This window comes from Ambystoma mexicanum, chromosome 2p, assembly GCF_040938575.1.
Source record: "Ambystoma mexicanum isolate Mex_15411 chromosome 2p, UKY_AmexF1_1, whole genome shotgun sequence".
NCBI classification, from domain to species: domain Eukaryota; kingdom Metazoa; phylum Chordata; class Amphibia; order Caudata; family Ambystomatidae; genus Ambystoma; species Ambystoma mexicanum.
Window position 1 is genome coordinate 61,638,894 of NC_090923.1, and position 22,190 is coordinate 61,661,083.

The 22,190-nt window shown below is 41.1% G+C and overlaps 2 protein-coding genes across 2 annotated transcripts in view; both read left to right on the forward strand.

The window, feature by feature from the left end:
- Nucleotides 1-22,190, forward strand: part of LOC138567708 (tubulin tyrosine ligase 3-like) — a 673,617-nt gene that overhangs the window by 392,745 nt on the left and 258,682 nt on the right. The window lies entirely within an intron of this gene.
- LOC138566088 (papilin-like) overlaps nucleotides 1-22,190 on the forward strand; it is a 41,077-nt gene that overhangs the window by 1,483 nt on the left and 17,404 nt on the right. The window contains exon 2 of the mRNA XM_069643104.1: nucleotides 928-1,254. Within this exon, the coding sequence (XP_069499205.1) occupies nucleotides 928-1,254 (327 nt within the window). The remainder of the gene's footprint in view (nucleotides 1-927; nucleotides 1,255-22,190) is intronic.

The following is a 22,190-nucleotide window of genomic DNA, read 5'->3' on the forward strand; positions in this document are numbered from 1 at the left end:
GTGTCACACCCGCGTCCATCGATTTGCTTAAATTGTGAATTGCATGCATTCTGCACACGGCCAGTTCTTGTGTGCACGAGTACATGCTTACTTTCTTTGTTAGTCCAGCACTAGATGCACTACGTGCAATTCCACCTACTTCCCATGTGCTGCCCTTCGTGTCGCCATGCCTGTGCTTGTTGCTGAGCGCAATGAGACACACATGACAAAGCCTCACCCTTTCTACTTTCATGTGACCAGCATGCTCACACTCTCCACCCAGCCCAGTGCTATTCAAACTTGTTTATAGTGAGACCACCTTGAGTAAAACATTGTTTCCGAGCCACCGACCCCACACGCTCTAATCTTTTACATTTTCTGTTAAAAACATTCAACATAATGCCTTTTTAAAGCACCTTGCACCCCAGGACATCCTGTGGGCCCCCTTATGGGGCCAGTCCCCTAGTTTGAACGCCACTGACCTAGCAAGATGTGTGCCTTCTGCACATTGCAGCATACGGGCCTGGCAGCAGTACTGTAGCACACAGTGTTGTGCTGTGGTTAGTCCAGTGTGTACAATTGCGATCTTAGTTTAGTCGGCAAACAGTTTTAGATACTCAAACAGACATTTGTTCATCAAAGTCATGAACATCTCTTGACAACGACGGACTAAAATGATGGAGTGTTAGTTACCTGTTGTAAACTTGGGTCTCTGTTCACTAGAGGACAAGTAGCCCCACTATGTTTTGTTGGACCAATGGGCTTCTCATGCAGACAATGTATTTTAAATCACAGGTTTGCATCTAATGCCCCTCAACGTTGTGTTGAATTACTTCTACTCTAAACTAAAATCCATGTTGCTATGATGTAGAGTGTAGTAAAACTATCAGTTTGTTTCTTATAAGACGTGATAACTAAACTCAGCATCCAATCACCTATCCTTCGCAGATTGTGCTACGGATGCCACCACAAGGTCACCCATCAGAGGTGCTACACCTGGGGATGGTGGGCGTGCCGATTCTACAGGCGTTACCAGTGATGTTGCAAACCTTGCCAACTGTCTTGCAGACAGCGTTACTGCAGGCACCATATCCCCCTCTACTAGTCATAAAAGCTCTCCTCACAGTGACGTGACCAATACTACGCCCCTTACAGAGTCTGCAAGCGAATCGTTCTCCACCATCAGTGAGCAAAGAAGTCATGAAGACAAAAGACATCACATGTTCAAAATCCCGGCTAGTACTGATGTGTACTCTACCAATGTTTCCGAGCAAGGTACATAGTTACATAGTGCATAGACTTGCATAAGTACATAGTGCAGTTGGGGCCTGAGTCACAGAAGTGTTTTACAATGGCTCAGTCGCATAGGAAAATGCTCTGTGAATCAGGCCCTTAGACTATAAATAGTCTTCAATTGTTGCATAGTACAGTTAATGTATATGGTTAAATAGTTTGTACACTTTCATAGCAGCATAAGAAGGTTTTGAAGTTAGTAAAGTTGCATAGTTATTACATTTATATTGTTACCCTTTCAGTAAAGGTAAATAGTTTATTTGCAAGATGCATACAGCTGTCTGGTTTATGTAGTTACATTCCTTGTATATTTGAGCAGTTACATAACATAGTGTCATACTTTCTATAGATATTTGCATTGATAGCATAGTTTCATAGTTCCTATAGTTACAAAGTGTTTGGTTTGTCAATGTACAAATCATATTGACATTCCTGGTACATTGTTACATAGGCTGTGTGGTTTTATATGTATACCTCTTGCCTTCATTATTCAAGGAAATGCTATGACTCGTTACTGACCTTCGGCTAAAGTCAATCATCTCACAAGTGCTGTCAATTCTATAATTTCCTTTTCTTATTTACAAATAAAAAATATATCTCATATTGAGCAATATCTTGACAGTGAACAGGCTTTGCATTTTACCTCTCGCTTCGGTATGTCACTTTGGCCAAAAATGGGAATACATCAGACTATGCAAGAATGGTTGTATAGAAAATGCTTATAATGATTTCATTGAGCTAAATGACTACATGGTAATGTACTATGTGGTAATTTACTTAATGTGGTAAAATAGATAGATATATGTAACAGAGTAGTAGGTTACAGACAGGTGGGATTGGGTGTGGAAGGGAGGTGGTTAGCAGAGGTATTGGGAAACCCCTATTCATTTTTTTAAAAAATGTGAAAGTACTTGACCACATAGTCATTTATTTAATTGAAATCAACTACAGCCATAGAAATGCTTCAATATTTTCTTTTTTCTTTGCACCACATATTAAATTCTACGTAGAGCCTGGTTGATACTTCCTCTGAAAGTAATCTTTGTGAGACCACCAGTTGATGCATTCAACTTCCCTTACTGTATCGCGAGGCACCTGACTCAATACTCAGTGTCAAGTTATATCTTCTGGGCATGGAAAAGACGTAAAAGATTACTTTAAATCATCATTTTGCTCATCAGTAACAGCTATTACTGACATCATTTTTGTTCCTGTTTTCCCATATCTTGTGTTGCTGATTTGGCGTGCTAAAGTTCTATTTCAACAACATGAATAAGCTAGTTGTAATCAAGTATTACTCAGTCACTCTTGTGAGGAACCAGGAATGGGATGCAGACACAGAAGACTCACGTTTGTGGTAACAAGCTTTTTTTCAAATAGTAAGGGGGTTTGGAAATGCTTCACTGTCGCTACTATAGGAGGTATTTACCTACCTCAACCATAAACTAATGATCTGACCTGTGTAAAGAAGTCCAAGCAAAAATATCCTGTGTCTGAAATCCTATCCTAGCCCTCTCATTCTGAAAGTAACTATAAGGTGCTACGGTTAATGTCTTTGGCTCAAAAAGTGCACAAATGTTCAAGTTCAACAAAAAAGTATTAATCCAACACTGGTTTCAAATGGATAGTGGTCACAGTTCCATGGAATGGCTCCCTTCCCCAAGTTTCTCTCCACCAGAACAAAAGGTCAAAAAAATAACCAAGATCTTTGTAGCCTAAGAGGATACCCCCTCCTCTTGGTGTTGCAATTTGTCATGACCAATCTTCGGAACATCGCAGGAGCTGCTGAACTCCACAGAGCCACGAAGATGTAGCGCTTTCAACTTACTAAGATGGAGCTGAGCTCGATACAACCTATGGGGAAAGAGGAAATGGATAAAATAACAAACTCATACACTGGATCTCCCAACTCGTCCTGGCATCTGAATGAATGAGAAAGTATAAATATGTGAATAAACCTTTCTTTTAAGTTCCTATCCTAAAGAATTTACTTAAAACAAATGATAAATACCTGAACACTCATCTAAAAAAGCCTATAGGATTCAATCATTTTGTTGGAACAGATTAGCATCAAAGAGGAACTGTAAGTTTAATTGTTCATTGCTGACTTGAAGGAGTTCTAACATAACTACTAGAGCAACTCTTTGAACTCTTTCCTGGTAGAACTTCTTTTGCTAAAATGTTTCAATGAAGAAAGTATTTTCTTTATAAAAGTTCTAAAACAAGAATTTTAATGACCAAAGAGCTAAGTTGCCCTTAATTGGGAATGTTCATTCTGTATCTTGTGTGATGGATTTAAAATTAGTTTTCCATACGACTTTTAGAATTACATTGTGTAGTTGCCAATTTAGAAGCTTATACTTTCCTTCAAATGAGTTTATAAATAGTTTTTTCATGACAAACCTTCCTTGCTAAGGTACTCAAGAATTGCTGTTCACAATTAATTCCAAGTTCATTTTGAATTGAATTGTATAGCCTGCAGTACCTTCAGTCACCGCGCACACTGCGCTTCATTAAATAACAACACAAAAAGTCAGAACGTAATCCTCCCCTTCCCCAGTCTCTGCGCTGCTGTGTAAGATCCGGAGCAGATAGAAAAACACACGTCGCACATAAAATGGAAAGGAATGTGCACTGCTCACCTCATCAATGACGGCTGCATTGAAGACTGGATCGCACCTCTTCGGCAAAAAGTGCTTTGAAGACCGCAGCTCATCTCACAGACCCGCCGATGTGCACACAGAGAGCAGCTCGCAGTTTGGAAAGGCTTGTGAAGATAAACAGCTGATTGCGATGCCGGGAAACTCCTCCCCCGATCATCACACGCGGCAACAGAAGCCGTCTGCCTCGGTGACAAGGAAACGTTACATTGCGCACCCCAGTGAAATGTACATGTGCAGTTATCTCAAGAACCCAAACTCCCAGGCAAAAAAAACCCCTAAGCAATAGAACTGCGTGTCAAAGAAATAACATTGTTTAAACAGAAAGATACTTAGCTTAAAGATTTATTTTCATTTTTTTCCGTGGTTTCTTCTTTCATTAAACTCCTAAAATCTTCTTCTCCTCCACATAAGTTGACAGACTTGAATTCTTGAACTTCTTGATGAAGAAAAGTTTTGCCTAACTGAATTTCTACGCCTAAAAACTCAGGAACAAAAATGTACATGACCTGCTCACAGATAATCTAAAATGAAAGGCAGTTTAGTATGTTCATTCTTTTCCCTTTGTCCTTTCATCCTCCAATCCAGAAGCCTGTTCCTTTCCTCCATCTTAGCTAAGGAACACACCAACACTCTGGAAACAAATGTCAAGGCCCAAACCAAACTCGTAAGGGATTTTTTAAAAAGGATAGATTAGTACATAAGAATGATGGTAGTTTTTTAATACAGATCTAATGCGAATATAATCTACCTAGGGAACTGACACAATTTGCTCCCAAGGTATATGACTCCCTTCCCCAGGTCTTTTCCACATGCAAAGCAGTTCATAATCCTAAAGGCATGAATATTCCTTTAGATTCTCTTTGCAAAATGTCACAAACGCATCTCAAAATCCTAAGGGCAGGAATGTTCCTTAGGATTCTCTTGTGTGGGTCTCAGACTCACACAACACCTGGTATACTCCTGTGTAAGGTTCATTTTGCAGTTTCTTTACACAATTTGAGTGTGGGTTGCAGACTCTCAAATGCCTTCTATACTCTCCTTTCAGGACCTTTGGACAACACAAATCTTTATGGGTGCAGATCCCAGATCCGCTCTTCACCTAGTATACTCTCCTGCCAGGACTGTATGTTACAATTCTCTCTCTTTCAGTCAGTACAAGGTGGTATGGCTCTTCCCCAAGTTCTACTTATCAAAGGTGTGTTTGCATCTCCCCAAACGCTTGCACCATGTAAATCAGTTCATGATGTAAACCATATGAAATGGCCTCCCGTTTTAGTTAGGCAATGCCTTTGCCAGCTCCCTCCGAGGGCCCCAACCTTCCACTGTAGGCTTGCTGGTTGTAGGACTGCTCCCCACCAGTTTTAGGATGTCTTCCTTGGCTTCTCTGACTTGCCTGGGTCCTTCTTTGCTTCTTCTCTCTACCTCCACTTTGGGCAGCTCGTCTCTTTGGCTAGTGGTGGTCTGCGTTTAGGACCAGCTTCCCATGCTGGTGCTAAATTCTTAATTTGCCTCGTGTCTCGCTTCGGCGTCTCACAAGCCTGCGGGAGTGCATCCCGGTCTAGACACCGTCTGTTAGGTTCCCTTACATTTGTCAGTATCCATAAAATTAGGTTGGTACAGGAGTCATGATTATATATTGGTCAAGTGAATTTTTCCTTAACTATGGTGCCAGACATCTAATTCTGTCCCTATCCAAGATGGTGGGGCAGCGGAACAGCATTGATTGGCTGAGAGTCCTGTGAGGTAGTTTGGAACCTTGGAAGAAATTCCCAACTGCCTTTCATTCAAGTCAGAGGACATAACTACAGAGAGCTCCCAAGAACCTGAAGAATCGAGAAGACTACAGTCATCCTGTGTTTCCAGTGTATATTCCAGAGAAGAAAAACATACCTACGATAAGTGCCGGAGTAGAAAGAGATTAAAAGATATGAATTAACTGCAGTTTATGTTTGAAGATAGAAATAGGAAGTTCAGCACAAAGGTTACAAAACGTTTTATGTAAGGCAATGTGTATTGGACAGTGCTTGAAGGATTTAATAAGTTTGAACACTGTTGAACAGCAGAGTTGCGAGCGCGTTTTCAGAGCAGCTGATTGAGGCCTTGCGCACCTATCAGAGTCTGAGGCCTTGCACGCGTATCCAACTGCTGTGAAAGCTAGCGCTTGTACAACCATATGTTTTCAAAGTAGCTTTTAGTTTCCAAAAGACCATTCAGCAAAAGGTCTTTTCTTTGCCTTTGTGCATGGATTGAAATGCTATCTGTGGAGTAGCGCGCAGTGGTCGAAGTGAGCGGGAGCGGTGCTCCTATACTTTTTTAAATTAACTTGTACAGCTCCTATACTATGCTACACTCAAGCAATCTTGATATTGATATTGATATTTTATTTCTATCGCGCTCATACACAAGTGTTTCAGAGCGCGACAAGGCAAGGGAAGGGGAACAGAGGAGAAACAAAAACACTGATTTTACTAGGCCCAGTGACATTGAGAACGCGCAAGTGCATGGTTGAGGGGGGGAGGGAGAAGTGCATGGAATGGGGAACAAAAGGGGAGTGCGGAGCAAGGAGAAAAAACCCCATTAATAATAATAAATAAATTAATTTAAAAAAAAGCAACAGAGGGAGTGCAGCCAGCAAGTGGCAAGTGCTGGGTTTAAGGCAGCAGGAAGGGTAGGTCTGATAAGTGCAGGAAGAACAAAAAAGGGGTGGGGGCTGTACAGGTACAGATACAGACCCCAGTGCAAGGGGCGGCCCAGAGGCAGTGCGTGCAGGTGGCAAGAGGAGCAGGTACCTGGGCCCGGAGGAAAGAGGGTGGCCAGGTGCATAGCGCCGAGGGAGAGTAGAATCAGTAGGGGGGAGGGGCGGCAAAGGCAGAAGCAAAGAGGAAGGTCTTGAGGTGCTTCCGGAACCAGAGATGGTTCTCCTCAAGTTTTAGAGTGGCAGGGAGGCTGTTCCAGAGGGAGGCCCCAGCCGGAGACAGAGATCTACCCCCAGCTGGTTTCTTTGAGAAACGACTGACCCTGAGGGAGTTAGAGGTAGAGGAGCGGAGTGCTCGAGATGGGAGGTATTTGGGGAGGGATAGCTGAAGGTACCCAGGCCCCCAAAAACGCTTGTGGACAATGCAGAGAGTTTTGAATTCAATCCTTGCATCCACTGGGAGCCAATTGAGAGATTTCAGAGCTGGAGAGATACAATCCCAGGGCTTGAGGCCAAGGACAAGTCTTGCTGTCCTATTCTGGATACGTTGCAAAGGGCAGAGAGTAGAGGTAGGTAGATTAAGAAAGAGGCTGTTGCAATAGTCCAACTTAGAGAGAACCAGAGCTTGAGAGACAGTGAGCTTTTGGGGGAAGGAGTGGAAAGGAAGATTAACTCTGAAGAGGTGCAGTAGGAAATTTACTTTTTTGATACATCAGTGATGTGGGCGGAGAAGGAGAGTGTGGAATCAAAGGTGACACCAAGGTTCTTGGCCTCGCAGGTGGGGATAGGAGGAGGGCCAAGGGAGGCTGGCCAGAGAGTGAGGGGAAAGGAAGGTGATGGTGTGCCTATGAGGAGGATCTCAGTCTTGCTGGCATTAAGACAAAGATCGTTGGCGGCACACCAATCTTGAATGGCAGTTAGGCAATCAGTGATGAGAGAGGTGGAGGAGGTGGCCGAGGGCAGCCTGATAATGAGTTGAGTGTCATCCGCGTATCACTGGAAGTTTGAGCAGAAAATGGCAATACAGCAGGCGAGAGTTGCTAGGTATTGGTTGAAAAGCCACATTGAGAGGTTGGACCCCTCGGGAACACCACAGGTGGAGAGGAAGATAGATGAAAGGAAGGACCCAAGTTGGACCTGGGAGGGTCTATCAGAGAGGAAAGAGGTCAGCCAGGCCAGAGCCCGATCAGTGATGCCCAGGTCATCACAGAGAAGGTTGAGCAGGATGGTATGGTTGACCGCGTCGAAGGCAGAGGAGAGATCGAGTAGGATGAGGACAGAGGGAATGTTAGAGTCAAGGTTGGAAATGTCAGGGTCCGGCTTGACTGAATTCCACAGGAGCTGATGCTGGCCCTACAGACCCTCACCAAGAGTTCACCTCTCTACCCTAAAGTGAAAGCTGAGCTGAAAACCCCAGGAAAGGGAAAGAGGAATTTGGATAAAATAACAACGGAGACACTGCAACCTTCTGGTAGGCTCTGGTATACATCAGAGTAAACCTTTTTCTCTAAATTATTCTTTTTAAAACAACTCTAACTTCTTTATCTCTTATACCTCTGTTTAGAGCTTAGAGGTTAATTGTCTGTAGAGAATATCGTGAAAACATTTGTAATGTTTCGGTGTATATTGTCACTAGCCATTCCAGTCTCTTTAATATTCTGAAGAAGATGACTCTTGCAAACACTGTACAACTTTAGATATTCTTCTTTGCCTTTAAGTTCACTTAACTCCATAAAATGTACATTTCCAAATACTCTTAAGAAATACAGTTTTTCTTGAAGTATTGAATTCTCACTGCATTCATGTGATTAACACGCAAAATCACAAAACGTGAAAAAATTGTCGTCGCGCTAAAAATTACACGCGCACTTTAACAAATACGCGCGCATGTGAAACACGCATTTTTAACAATTCACGCGCACGTGAAACACGCGCACTTAAACAATTCCACGCGTACAGGAAACACATGCACGCTCTGAAAACACTACACGTGCAATCGCCAACCGAAAAACGCGCTAAAACTACTTGCGCTCAGTTAATATGGACTTGCGGTCTATCGCAATACTACACGCGGTCTCTTACGTAACATCGCGCACGTGAAAAATATACACGCGCTAAAAACTACTCGCGCTCAGTTAATATGGACTCGCGTTCTATCGCAATCCAACACGTGCTCTCTTACGTAATGTCACTTACGTGAAAAATATACACGCGCCAAAAACCACCCGCGCTCAGTTGATATGGACTCTCGCTCTATCGCAATCAAACACGCGCTCTCATACGCACGCGCTCCCAACCACGTTGCTGAAGTCATGAAGACTTGCGCGCAAGTTAAACAGTCTTGAAACACTTTTCGCACAGTTTACAACTTTAAAACTTGCGCGCCCAGTCTTTTCAATTGTTTTCTCCTTATTGTAAATCAACTGTAAACGTTCTTTCTCTCAGTAAGCTTTAAACTTCTACACTCTTAAAGTTTCTGATAAACAATGGAAGTTCACTGTGAAAATCTTTAATCTTTTAAAAGGAACAATCCCACCTGATGTCTTCTTGATCTCTCTGGCTCAGCAAACAATTTTCTTACTTCTTTAGTAAATCTTCTGAACTCTGAAAGGCCTTACTTAAGGAGCTTAACTAAAATACAACCAGCCACTGAATTACTTTGGATGAAAGGCAGTTTAGAATCTTGCTCACCTCCCAAGAATCCTACCATTATCCTTTCCACCAATCAGACAAACCAAACATAGCATTGTTCCTCAAACCAATCAAATTAAGTTTCTTTCTCTCCATCTTGACTTGGGCAACCACAATGTTCATTCTATGTACATACTCTTCCTATTTACAGCCAGCCATCCCTGACAGTACCCCCTCTTCAAAGCCCTGTCCCAGGGGCTAGCTTAGCAGGGAACCTTCTGTGAAACTGTCTTATTAATTGAGGGGCATGTACATCAATCTGATTTTCCCAAGATCTTTCTTCAGGCCTGTATCCCTTCCAATCAATAAGATACTGCAAGGTACCTCTAACAAACCTAGAATCTAAAATTTTCCTAACTTCAAACTCTTCTTCATTTTCCTCTGTATAAACTGCTGGTGGTGGTTTTCCCAATCTAGTTCCTAACACACAAGGTTTCACTAAACTGACGTGAAATGTAGGATGACTTTTGATACTGGGAGGTAATTTCAGCCTGGTTTCCACTGGATTTATTATTTTTTCTATTTCAAATGGACCAATACATTTCGGACTAAATTTAGTTCTTCCCTTTAGACGTAGATTTTTTGTGGACAACCAAACCTTTTGACCCACTTGATAATGTGGTGCATTTTGACGTTTTCTATCAGCAAAGGTCTTGAACTTAAATTCACTTTTCTCCAAAGTTTTCTTTGCTTTCACTAAACCATCCCTAATACTAGTCAATCGATGCTCAACCTCTGGATTGGAATACTCAGATGGTAGCACTTCTTTCAAAAATCGCGGATGAAAACCATAATTACTGTAAAAAGGTGAATAACTAGGAGAATCCTTGACAGAATTATTATAGCTAAATTCTGCTAACCAAAATAGATCCACCCAGCTCCCTTTCTCCTGCCAAAAAGCTCTGATATATTTTTCTACCTCCTGATTTACTCATTCTGTCTGACCATTGGTTTGTGGATGATAACCTGAAGAAAGCTCTATCTCAATCCATAACTCTTTACAGAAAGCTCGCCAAAACTTAGAAATTAATTGCGACCCTCGGTCTGATACAATTTGTGTTGGTAACCCATGGAGTCGCACCACCTCTTGCAAAAAACTCTTTGCCAGATTCCTTGCAGAGGCCTCTCCTTTCATAGGAATTAAATGCCCTGCCTTGGACAGTAAATCCACTACTACTAATACTGTAGTGCAACCTTGATCTTTAGGAAGATCTACAATATAATCCATAGAGATTGTAAACCATGGAGTAGGAGGTACGGGTAATGGATTAAGTAATCCAGATGGTTTTTCTCCTCCTGACTTCACTCGAGCACAGACTTCACAAGTTTTCACAAAATCTTCTATATCTTTTTTCATGTCTTTCCACCAGAAATTCCTTTCCACCAATTCAATTGTCTTACCAAATCCAGGATGACCCACCAACTCTGATTCATGACATTCTTGCATAATTTCCTTTTGCAGTTCTTTACTTGGAAGATAAATTTTAGAATGGAAACATGGAAATCCATCAATTAAATGTCTTCCAGAATCCTCCGCAAGCCAAGATTGAATCGCCTTCTCCGGTAACTCCCTTTGAATTTTCTCAAGAAGCATGTTCTCTTCTTTTGTAGTACTTAGAATAAATGTATCTTCTGCAATCACTGGCTCAGGTAATAACTGATGTTTTACCTCATCTGACGAACTTTGTCGAGATAAAGTGTCCGCTTTACCGTTTAACCGTCCTGGCTTGAAGGTTATTACAAAATCATATTCTGAAAAGAAAAGTGACCATCTGAGGTATCTTGGTGATAATGTTCAAGCAGAGTGCAAAAATAGAAGATTCCTATGGTCGGTTAAGACTGTTACTGTGAATCTTGCTCCTAACAGATAATGCCTCCATTCTTGAAATGCTTTCTTGATAGCCAGGTGTTCTCTATCAGTAATCGTGTAGTTCATCTCAGCTGGAAGCAGCTTCTTGGAAAGATAGGCCACAGGATGCAGTTGTCCAGTTTCAGGATGCCTTTGAGAAAGTACTGCTCCAATTGCTGTATTGGAAGCATCTGCTTCAACAAAAAATGGTTGGGAAGGATCTGGATGTAATAAAATTGGTCCTGATGTAAAACAGTTGTTCAATTTTTTAAAAGCCTGATCCGCTTCATCCTTCCACTCAAATGTCATTCCTTTTTTCAATAATTTGGTGATGGGAGAAACAGTTTGAGAGAAGTCCTTTATGAATCTCCTGTAAAAATTTGCAAAACCCAGGAAGCTTTGAATATCTTTAACACAAGTTGGAATTGGCCACTGTTCTACTGCTTTAATGTTCTTCATGTCCATTTCCAAACCTTTGGGAGAAATAATAAAACCCAAAGATTCCACTTCTTTGGTATGGAATTGGCTTTTTTCTAACTTAGCAAATAATTTATTCTCCCTTAATCTCTGTAAAACTTTCTTAACATGTTCTTCATGTTGCAGTAGATCCTTGGAATAAATGAGAAGGTCATCAATGTAAGCTACTACAAAAATTTCAATGAAATCTCTCAACACTTCATTTATAAACAATTGAAAAGCCGCCGAGGCATTGCACAATCCGAATGGCATTACTTGATATTCGAAAAGACGAAATTTTGTTCTAAATGCTGTTTTCCATTCATCACCTTGACGTATCCGCACCAAATGGTATGCACCAAGAAGATCTAGTTTGATAAACACTGAAGCTCCTTGAATCTGGTCCAACATCACTGAAATTAAAGGCAGAGGATCTCTGTTTTTAACTGTCATTTTATTCAATGCCATATAATCAATACACGTCCGTAGCGTACCTTCTTTTTTTGGAACAAAAAATAGTGGAGAAGCTGCTGGCGACTGAGAGTGTCTGATGAACTCCTTAGCCAAATTTTTTTGGATGTAATCTTTCAAATGCTAATTCTCTTTCTCAGTCAGGGCATAGATGCAACTGCAAGGAATGTGAGCTCCTGGTTCTAAATCAATTTTACAATCGTATTCTCAATGAGGCGGTAATTCATTAGCTTCCTTTTCACTAAACACATCATTAAAATCTTGATAACACTCTGGTAATTCTCCTATTACAGCCCCAATAGAATGTACTATGGCACCCAATTTTACCAAACCTTCCACAACCTCTGAACAACCATCAGACTCATCTTCCTGAACCTTTTCCTTAAAACAATTTAAAACATAAAAAGGTGAATCGAATTTAACAACTCTCCTTCCCCAATCAATCTGAGGGTTATGATACGTTAACCAAGGCATCCCTAATATAGTCTTCAACTGTGGAGTATCTATTAATTCAAACACAATTTCCTCCCAGTGCCCTCCAATTTCCATCCCCACTGGAATTGTTTCATGTGTAATTAAACCTGATGTAAGTTGAGAACCATCCACCGCTCTGGAATATTTTTTACAATGTAAGGCACATTCTTATATTTTACCATATTCCAATCCATGAAGTTACCTGTGGCTCCAGAGTCTATTACTACTGGACCACTTCCCCTTAATTCCTCTTTTATATACAATGATACATTCAATATAATATGTGGTACGGCAGCTTGAATAGTATTAGCCACTTGTTGATTTCTGGAACTGTGAATAGATGAAGAGGTTTTCGGACACCAAGGGCAGTTTCCAACAAAATGTCCTGATCTGCCACAATATAAACACAAATTATTCTGCCTACGCCTATCCTTCTCATCCTTGGTTAAAGGACCTCTCACTTTATTTACTCTCTCTACATTCCCAGTTCTCAGTTCTTTATTTACTACTTCTAATCTTCCTTTCTCGACTCTATGGAAAACTCTGGGTTGCTCTACACTTCCCCTTTTATGCTCAGCCTTGCGTTCCCCTAATCTATAATCAATTTGTATGACAAGGTCAATTAAATCTTTACATGAAGTGGGTCTATTCACAATGGTGGATAAGGCATCTTTTAACTCTTCTCTCAAGCCTCTATAAAACAAAGATGATTGTTTCTCCTCTGGCCAATTGCTCTCTAATACTAAGGATCTAAACTGTGTGATGTGAGACACTAAATGTTTATTTCCCTGTTTTAACTCTAATAGTTCTCCATCCACTTCTTGAGATAACTGTCGTCTGTCAAACATTTTTTTAAATTCGGACTTAAAGGCTAACAGATTCTTTAGAATGGGATTCTCTTGACCAACTAATAACACTGACCAAGTTACCGCCTCACCAGTAAGGTAAGACAGAATAAAAGCTATTTTAGTAGCATCTGTATTAAAGGCTTCAGGTCTACAAAGGAAATGAAGATCACACTGGGAGAGGAAAATTTGACATTTCTTGGCATCTCCCCCAAAACTTTCTGGAGGTGCTAAAGGGACTGGACCTAAAGGTCTATTCAAGTTCCCCCTACTTCCCTCCTGAGAACTCGTTCCTTCGCCCAAATCCTCTCTAACTAACACTTGTAATTCTCTACTTTCACTCTCAGAAACTCTTGACTCCAAAGAAATGTCCTCCCCCTACGGGTATCTTTACAATTTAATTCTTCAAACTTGACTTGTAATTCCTGGTTCTCTCTTCGCACTGCCCTCATCTCCTCCTTTAGCTCCGAAAACATGTCCCTTAAGGAACTTGCTAATGCTTCTGTGGGGTCCATATCAGCTCAGGTGGAAAACTTATTGTGGGCCTTTCATCCTGTCAGGGTCCAGCTTGACTGAATTCCACAGGAGCTGATGCTGGCCCCACAGACCCTCACCAAGAGTTCACCTCTCAACCCTAAAGTGAAAGCTGAGCTGAAAACCCCAGGAAAGGGAAAGGGGAATTTGGATAAAATAACAACGGAGACACTGCAGCCCTGCAACCTTCTGGTAGGCTCTGGTATCTGTAGTAACAAACACACTTGGTTACTTATACATCAGTGTAAACCTTTTTCTCTAAATTATTCTTTTTAAAACAACTCTAACTTCTTTACCTCTTATACCTCTGTTTAGAACTTAGAGGTTAATTGTCTGTAGAGAATATCTTGAAAACATTTGTAATGTTTCGGTGTATATTGTCACTAGCCATTCCAGTCTCTTTAATATTCTGAAGAAAATGACTCTTGCAAACATCTTACAACTTTAGATATTCTTGTTTGACTTTAAGTTCACTTAACTCCATAAAATGTATATTTTCCAAATACTCTTAAGAAATACAGTTTTTCTCGAAGTATTCAATTCTCACTGCATTCATGCGATTAACACGCGAAATCACAAAACGTGAAAAATTGTCCTCGCGCTAAAAATTACACGCGCACTTTAACAAATATGCGCGCACGTGGAACACGCTTTTTTAACAATTCACATGTACGTGAAACATGCGCACTTTAACAAATTCATGCGCACGTGAAACCCGCGCACTTAAACAATTCCACGTGTACAGGAAACACGCGCACGCTCTGAAAAAACTACGTGCGCAATCGCCAACCGAAACACGCGCTAAAACTACTCGCGCTCAGTTAATATGGACTCGCGCTCTATCGCACTCCTACACGTGTTCTCTTACGTAACGTTGCGCACGTGAAAAATATACACGCGCTAAAATCTACTCGCGCTCAGTTAATATGGACTCGCGCTCTATCGCAATCCAACACGCGCTCTTATACGCACGGGCTCCCAACAATGTTGCTGAAGTCATGAAGACTTGTGCGCACGTTAAACAGTCTTGAAACACTTTTCGCACAGTTTACAACTTTCAAACTTGCGCGCACAGTCTTTTCAATTGTTTTCTCCTTATTGTAAATAAACTGTAAACGTTCTTTCTCTCAGTAAGCTTTAAACTTCTAAACTCTTAAAGTTTCTGATAAACAATGGAAGTTCACTGTGAAAATCTTTAAGCTTTTAAAAGGAACAATCCGACCTGATGCCTTCTTGATCTCTCTGGCTCAGCAAACAATTTTCTTACTTCTTTAGTATATCATCTGAACTCTGAAAGGCCTTACTTAAGGAGCTTAACTAAAATACAACAAGCCACTGAATTACTCTGGATGAAAGGCAGTTTAGAATCTTGCTCACCTGCCAAGAATCCTACCATTATCCTTTCCACCAATCAGACAAACCAAACATAGCATTGTTCCTCAAACCAATCAAATTAAGTTTCTTTCTCTCCATCTTGACTTGGGCAACCACAATGTTAATTCTATGTACATACTCTTCCTATTTACTACTCAGCCAGCCAGCCATCCCTGACAGGAAAGCATATCTTCATTCTGGTTCCTTGTGTCATTAGGTTGGGTACAGAACACTGAAGGATACTGTCAGCAGGCTTTGCGGGTTGTTGAAGGGGATTGTCACAGTATGCCATCAAGGCTCAAGGAATGGAGGGGATACCCTTAAAAGGGAACGCGTGATGCCACGTATTATCTGACAATGACTCACTCCCCCCTTAGGGTCGCCTCCCTCATGTGAACCTCCCTCGCGTAGCCGCCCCAAAGGGTCAGGATCAGGTAGCGACTCCCATTCCCTGGCAACATGAGAAGAGGCTACCTCCGGGAAAGGAGTAATGACATAATCAGATTCATCACACTGTGTAGAACAATGTAGAATGCTTTGTCATTGTTGCGTCCGTGGTTCCAGAGCTCTACACCATAGAGTCTCTGGAACACGACGCCCAGGCGATTCGAGGGAGGAAGATTGAGGGTGTCGCGACAAGGGGAAAGAGCTGTTGCTGCACTGCTGTTGCAGTCCAGGACAAACCTACTCCAAAACTCAACTCGTACAACATAATTTGGCGACAAGGAGGTGAGTGAGGGACCGCAACAACCTCATGGCCATCTGCAAGCTCACAGCGTGCCGGCTGTGCGGTTCTACCTATCTGATTCCCACAACTCCGCCTGCAGAAGAAAAGCAGCAGCAAAGTTGAGCGGTATGAGTCACTGCACCCTGCGCCCCAGCTGGTGGGATTCAGTAAAGATTATAAAGAAGGCCCCGGGTGTAACCGATGAACTACTCCCAGCACAAGCGCAACAATACCAGACTTGTACGAACTGTATATTGTGTAATAGAAATGGACCTTACGAACATAATGAGAAGCGTCCAGCTTAATGAACGATCCATTCTGAGGTCGCAATACAATCAGAAGCCCTCAGACAGGCATTGTGATAAGGAAAAATAGAGTTTGTGGCACAACAATGCAATAAATACAGTAAAGGAATCCAGTCACACCAATGGAGTAAAGGTGGAGCTGCTGACGGCAAGGTTGTGTACAAAGGAAATTAAAGCCTTCCTCACAAGACAAGGTGTAAACACTGTTATGGAGTAACATTATAGGAGAAAGACTACATTACAAATAACTTATTTTTGATCAACCCACAGAGCCACAAAAAATAAACAAAAAAAAAGGAGGGAGGGAAGGATGGGGAAAAAGGGGCAAAAAGGCAACGACATTGAGAAACGACAGTGTGCACAACATGCAGAACGTTTCACCCCCTGTCATTTTCTTGCCACTCCAAGAGCCCCCAATACCTTGGGAACAATGGCCAGAATCTTTTCAAGTGTACTTACGAGCAATTGGAGGGGCAAAATTCAGTGATGATCTGAGAGAGGCGCCCCTCTTGAATTGTCTTGGGAGTGAGGGTCTATGCATGTTCCACACCCTTCCAGATGTCGCTACAGAGCAAGGTTCTGGGGACTCTGCAGTCACATCATCAAAGAAATATGAAATAGCTGTGGTGAAGTTGGAGCAACACTTCAGTAGAAAAACTAATGTGGTGTTGGAATGATACTATTTTTATACGAGGAAGTAAGTTCACTGGCGCAGCTGACGAATACATAAGGGACCAACTTGTGCTGCCTACTGGCTATCCACACACTCAGCAATGCCTATGGCAAGCAAAAGGCCATACCCCTGGTCAACCGATAGACATTTTCCGAACAGTAGAGTTAGGAAATAAGTGCATAAGAGCAGTTCAGTGGAACAAATTTGATTCCACAACAGACAAATTACAGTCTGTCACAGAAACTGATGGAGAAGTAATTGACTTAGCACTAGTCAGAATGGGCCAGAAACCCATAAGGATAAAAGCAAATTGGTTGGAAAACGCAAACAGAGTAAATAACTGTCCAACACCCAGGGGTTTTTGATGCAGCTGCTCCAGACATGCTGAGGGCAAGAAGGATTGCCCTGCCATTACCGCGTAATGTTTCACGTGCAGTCTATTAGGACACTATGGAAGGGTTTGCAGAAATTCACGAGGGAGAAACGTGAAGAAGGGTGCCATTAAAGCCTTTGAAGAAATAGGTGGATCAAGAAGTTTATTTACCATCATCCAAGATGAGGATAAGCCAGAACACATCTTGTCGGTAAACAACAACAGTAAGAAGGGTCAGTGGTAACATTTGGAGATAAATGGACACACTTTAAACATGATGATTGATATAGGCTTTTCTTATACAATCGTAGACAGTGACGCTTATACCAACACCCTAGGCGAGGATCCAAGGGAACTCGGATCAACAAACATCTGAGCAGTTGGCTATGGCAAAAGCCCCATCACCATCCTGGGCTATCAATGGGTTCATCTAAAGTTTAGAGTGTCAGGTCTGACTCTGATCATTAGTTAGTTTATCTAGTTTCTAGTGTGGATCAGGTTAATATAATTGGTGCCATTGTAATTTAAGTTGCTTTGGGCCTTAACGATTCTATTTTCGTAGTGAGAGCTTACCAATCCATCATGGTGGAGATGGGGCTGGATACTGATTGGTGTAAATAGTCTCCTGATGTCCAAGTTAACATTCTAAACTGCCTCTCATTGTTCAGTGAAGTCCAGGATTGGCCTGTTTTGTGAGCTCTCCAGTGTTTAAGGCCAAGTTACCAGAATGTTGTCTTCAAGTGCTTAAGGAAGAAGATTGGAGCGACACTCCTGCCTGGGACACCACATCCTGAGTTATTTGGTGGGAGCGCAGCAAAACTTTTGAAAGTAGTGAAAGAAGTTACCTGTTTGAAAAGATTCTTAGTTGTTTCAGAGACTGTTCAAATATAAATCTCAGCAACAGTATTAAATACTATTACCTATGTACTTTAATCAACTAAATATAGTTAGTTCAGCTCTGTTGAAAGCATAAAGCATATGGTTACAAGATCAGGTGAACAAACATTCAATTGACTTTCCTCAAGATTTATTCAAGGATATTCAACTGTGGTTCAGCTTTATTAATGTAAACATTCTGAAAAGACATTTCAAGAAATTAAATATTGGAAATCTTATCTATGCAGTGAAGAGTTCTTTCAATAATCTATTAACTACTTTCAAGTCCTCTCAGCATCTCGCTGAGGATAACAGTTATAACATATTCTAGGGGTATGAGGGATGTTAAGAATTAGAATGATTTTAATCTGTTTGTTTGTTATCTAACTTTCTGCAGATTGGGGCCTTTAACAGAAGACCAGAATCTGTATTATTTTTTATTTTCTCCACTTCCCCTTTCCCTTGGTGAATTTGGGATTCCAGCTGTTTCTTAACTTAGTTTTTAACCACACTTTTTGGGGCACAGTGGGGCTCAGCAGCTTCCACAGACAAGAGCCTACAGGACCGGACATAGAGATAGATGTGACTATTGCAAACTATATGTAGAAAAATTGATTGCTCGATGGTAGGGTGGGATGAACAATCCATGTTGTGCATCAAAAGACATCCAGGAGAAGTCAAGCCCATTTTGACTGTTACTGAACACTTTACCTCTGTCAGGATTGGCTGGGTTAGTAACAGGAAGAGTAACAGGATTAACATTGTGCTTTCAGATATGGCTGGGTTAGTTGTGCTTTCAGAGCTGGCTGGGTTAGTAACAGGAAGAGTTTGTACATAGAATTAACATTGTGATTGGTTAAAGGAACAATGATATGTTTGGTTTGCCTGATTGGTGGAAAGGACAATGGGTTTGATTCTTGGGAGGTGAGCAAGATTCTAAACTGCCTTTCATCCAGAGAAATTCAGTGGCTGGTTGTACATTAGTTAAGCTCCTTACGTAAGGCCTTTTCAGAGCTCAGAAAATCTACCAAAGAAGTAAGAATATCGTTAGCTGATCCAGTTTGAACAAGAAGACATCAGGTGGGATCGTTCTTTTAAAGATTTTAAGATTGTCACAGTGAACTTTCATTTTCTTTTATAAGAAAACTTAAAGAGTTAACAAGTTTCAAAATCATTTGAGAAAAGAGACATTTACAGTTAAAGTTATTATAAGGAAAACAAGCTTGAAGATAGTGCGTAGGAGTTTAATGTTAATGAACTGCGTGTAATGTTCTTCAAGACTGTTTAATGTGTGCGCGAGCTCGCAAGTCGTCGTTTACGTGTTTTTTGAAAGCGCGCAGGTATTCAGAGCGATAGAGCGCGTGACCAAATGAATTGCGCAAGCGAATTTTAGCCCGTGTACATTTTTAACGTGAAAGACGTTTCATGAGAAAGCGCGTGTTGATTTGCGATAGAGCGTGTGCCTAAATGAAATGCGCAAGTGAATTTTAGCACGTGTACATTTTTTACGTGAAAGACGTCTCATGAGAAAGCGCGTGTTGGTTTGCGATAGAGCGCGAGTCCATTTTGATGAAGTGCGAGTTGTTTTAAACGCGTGAACTATTTTACGAGAAATACGTTTCGTTTCTCCACGTGAGTTCGGTAGCGATAGAGCGCAAGTCCATTTTTATCTAGCGCGTGTTATTTTTATCGCGTTTACGTATTTTTTCACACGCGCGGGTTTAGTAAAGAATTGCGTGTGTATTTTAAATGCGAGGACAATTCTTCACGTCTTCTGATTTCACGTGTTTATCGCACACGCTTATCAAGGAAGAAACTATACGTTCTTTGTGTAAATAAGGAAACAATTCACACGCAGAAGGAAAGCAGCATTCCAGGAAGCTAAAGAATATTTATTTAATGTAATTTATGCAAATGGAATTCAATACTTCAGAGAAAGACTGCAATTTATAAAAGCATTGAAAACTACATAAAGTTAAAAGAACTTTGAAGCAAGAAGAATATCTAGTTCTGAAAAGGTGTTTGCAAGGGCCATCACTTTAGGATTCTAAAGAGACTTGAGTGGCTTGAACTATATGCACAACACAAGATAGTATTTACAAGATATTCCACACAGATTACTAGCCTCTAAGTCTTTTACTGAGGTTTAAGAGGTAAAGAGTTTAGAGTTTATTTAGAATAATTTTAGAAAAGAAGTTTATCTTATCATATAAGTAACCAGGTGTATTTGTTTACCACAGATACCAGCGCCTACCAGACGGTTGCAGGGCTGCAGTGTCTCCGTTGTTATTTTCTCCAAATTCCCCTTTCCCTTTCTTGGGGTTTTCAGCTCAGCTTATATTTAAGGGTTGAGAGGTGAACTCCTGGTGAGGGTCTGTGGGACCAGCATCAGCTCCTGTGGAATTCAGTCAAGCCTGACCCTGACAACCTCCTACAAGGAAAGTTTCATGGAGATGTTTACTAACACAGTGGAAAATTTCAAAGATTTCCAACACCGCATAATTTTGAAGAATGGTTCAAGAACCAAGGTGCACAAAGTATGCAGCTGTAAGAGGATTCAATTCAACACTACAGCTAAGTCAACGCCTAGTCTATAATACTGAATGAAAACCCTTATTGATATATCTTTATGTCCAGTTCATGCGTTCTGGATGACTACCCCTATATAACACCCCTCTGTTGGAATCCCCCTGACCCCACTGAGCCAAGAAGTAGTTCTGTTTTGCAAGTTAAAAGGTTTATTTGAGACTTTAAACAATATAGATATATATATCACACTTTATAATAAATTAATAATTGAATATCACTCTTAATCTGATATGATAAAGATTAACAACGGAGAATCTGGCACTAGCACACTTCTTTATAATCACTAAGGAGTTGACATGAAATGGATAAGATAGCAACAATACGTTTATGGTTTCAAATGAATGCAATGTGGAATTAAATGCAGTACAGAAAATAACTTGATAGGATTTCAACCAAACAATGTAATCACTTTTCTCTGGCTATTCACTCCCCCCCTCTTTATGCAATGCAAGGAAATGGGAGGAAAGCACACAATTCTCAGAAATGCAATCAATGTAATTCAGTTCAATCCCCCCCAAGCTTAGACTACAGAAGTTGAAAACACAGGCAAAATGCTTTGATATGTGCTGGAAATGAAGAAAAATATGCTAAAATGCTTTTAATTCCCTTTCAGAGGTTCAGGGTGAGTGGTATCTAGTTAATATTAGTCCAGGCTCACACTAGCAATGATGCAGGGATGGTTTTTATGAGGCAAACGATTTTTTTCACAGGAAAGCAAAAGCAACTATCTTTTTGCAAGTGGAGAAATGTTCAAATCGCGGCAAAATTCGCGAATGCGCCGGGCGCTATTACAGAAGAACTACAAGGACTATCACTGTCGTTTTGGGCTCCTAGGAAAGCCTAGGATCTCAGCTTCCAAATGAAAGTTACTGCAAGTCTCTAAGACAAACGGTCGCGGAGATATGAGCGATTTTGTAAAGGTTGTTTTTCAGATTTGAAATTTTAAAAGCTCAAAATGACAAGTGACAGATTTTTCACATGCACACATTTTGAGTAATATCCTCTTTTCCGCTAAAACCCCCCTGAACATGCCACCGGTTCTAAAAACCTCTTAAAATGTGGGCAGAAAAATCACAAGAATTATGGTGTCATTTATAAAATTTTCACATGTCCGTACTATGAGTTATTCATCTTTTTCTAAAACCATATTCTGGCTATAGAGGTGTGTCTTTTCAGGTCACATGGTACAGAAACCAGTCTTTCCAGTTTCTGCCAAGCTCAGAGACCCTGCCACTCCCAGCTTCTGCCAAGAGGAAGCTCCATTTACGACTCCCGCCAATAAAACATTTGCCTGAGTCAGGACAGGGCTTTGTTCAGAGCTCC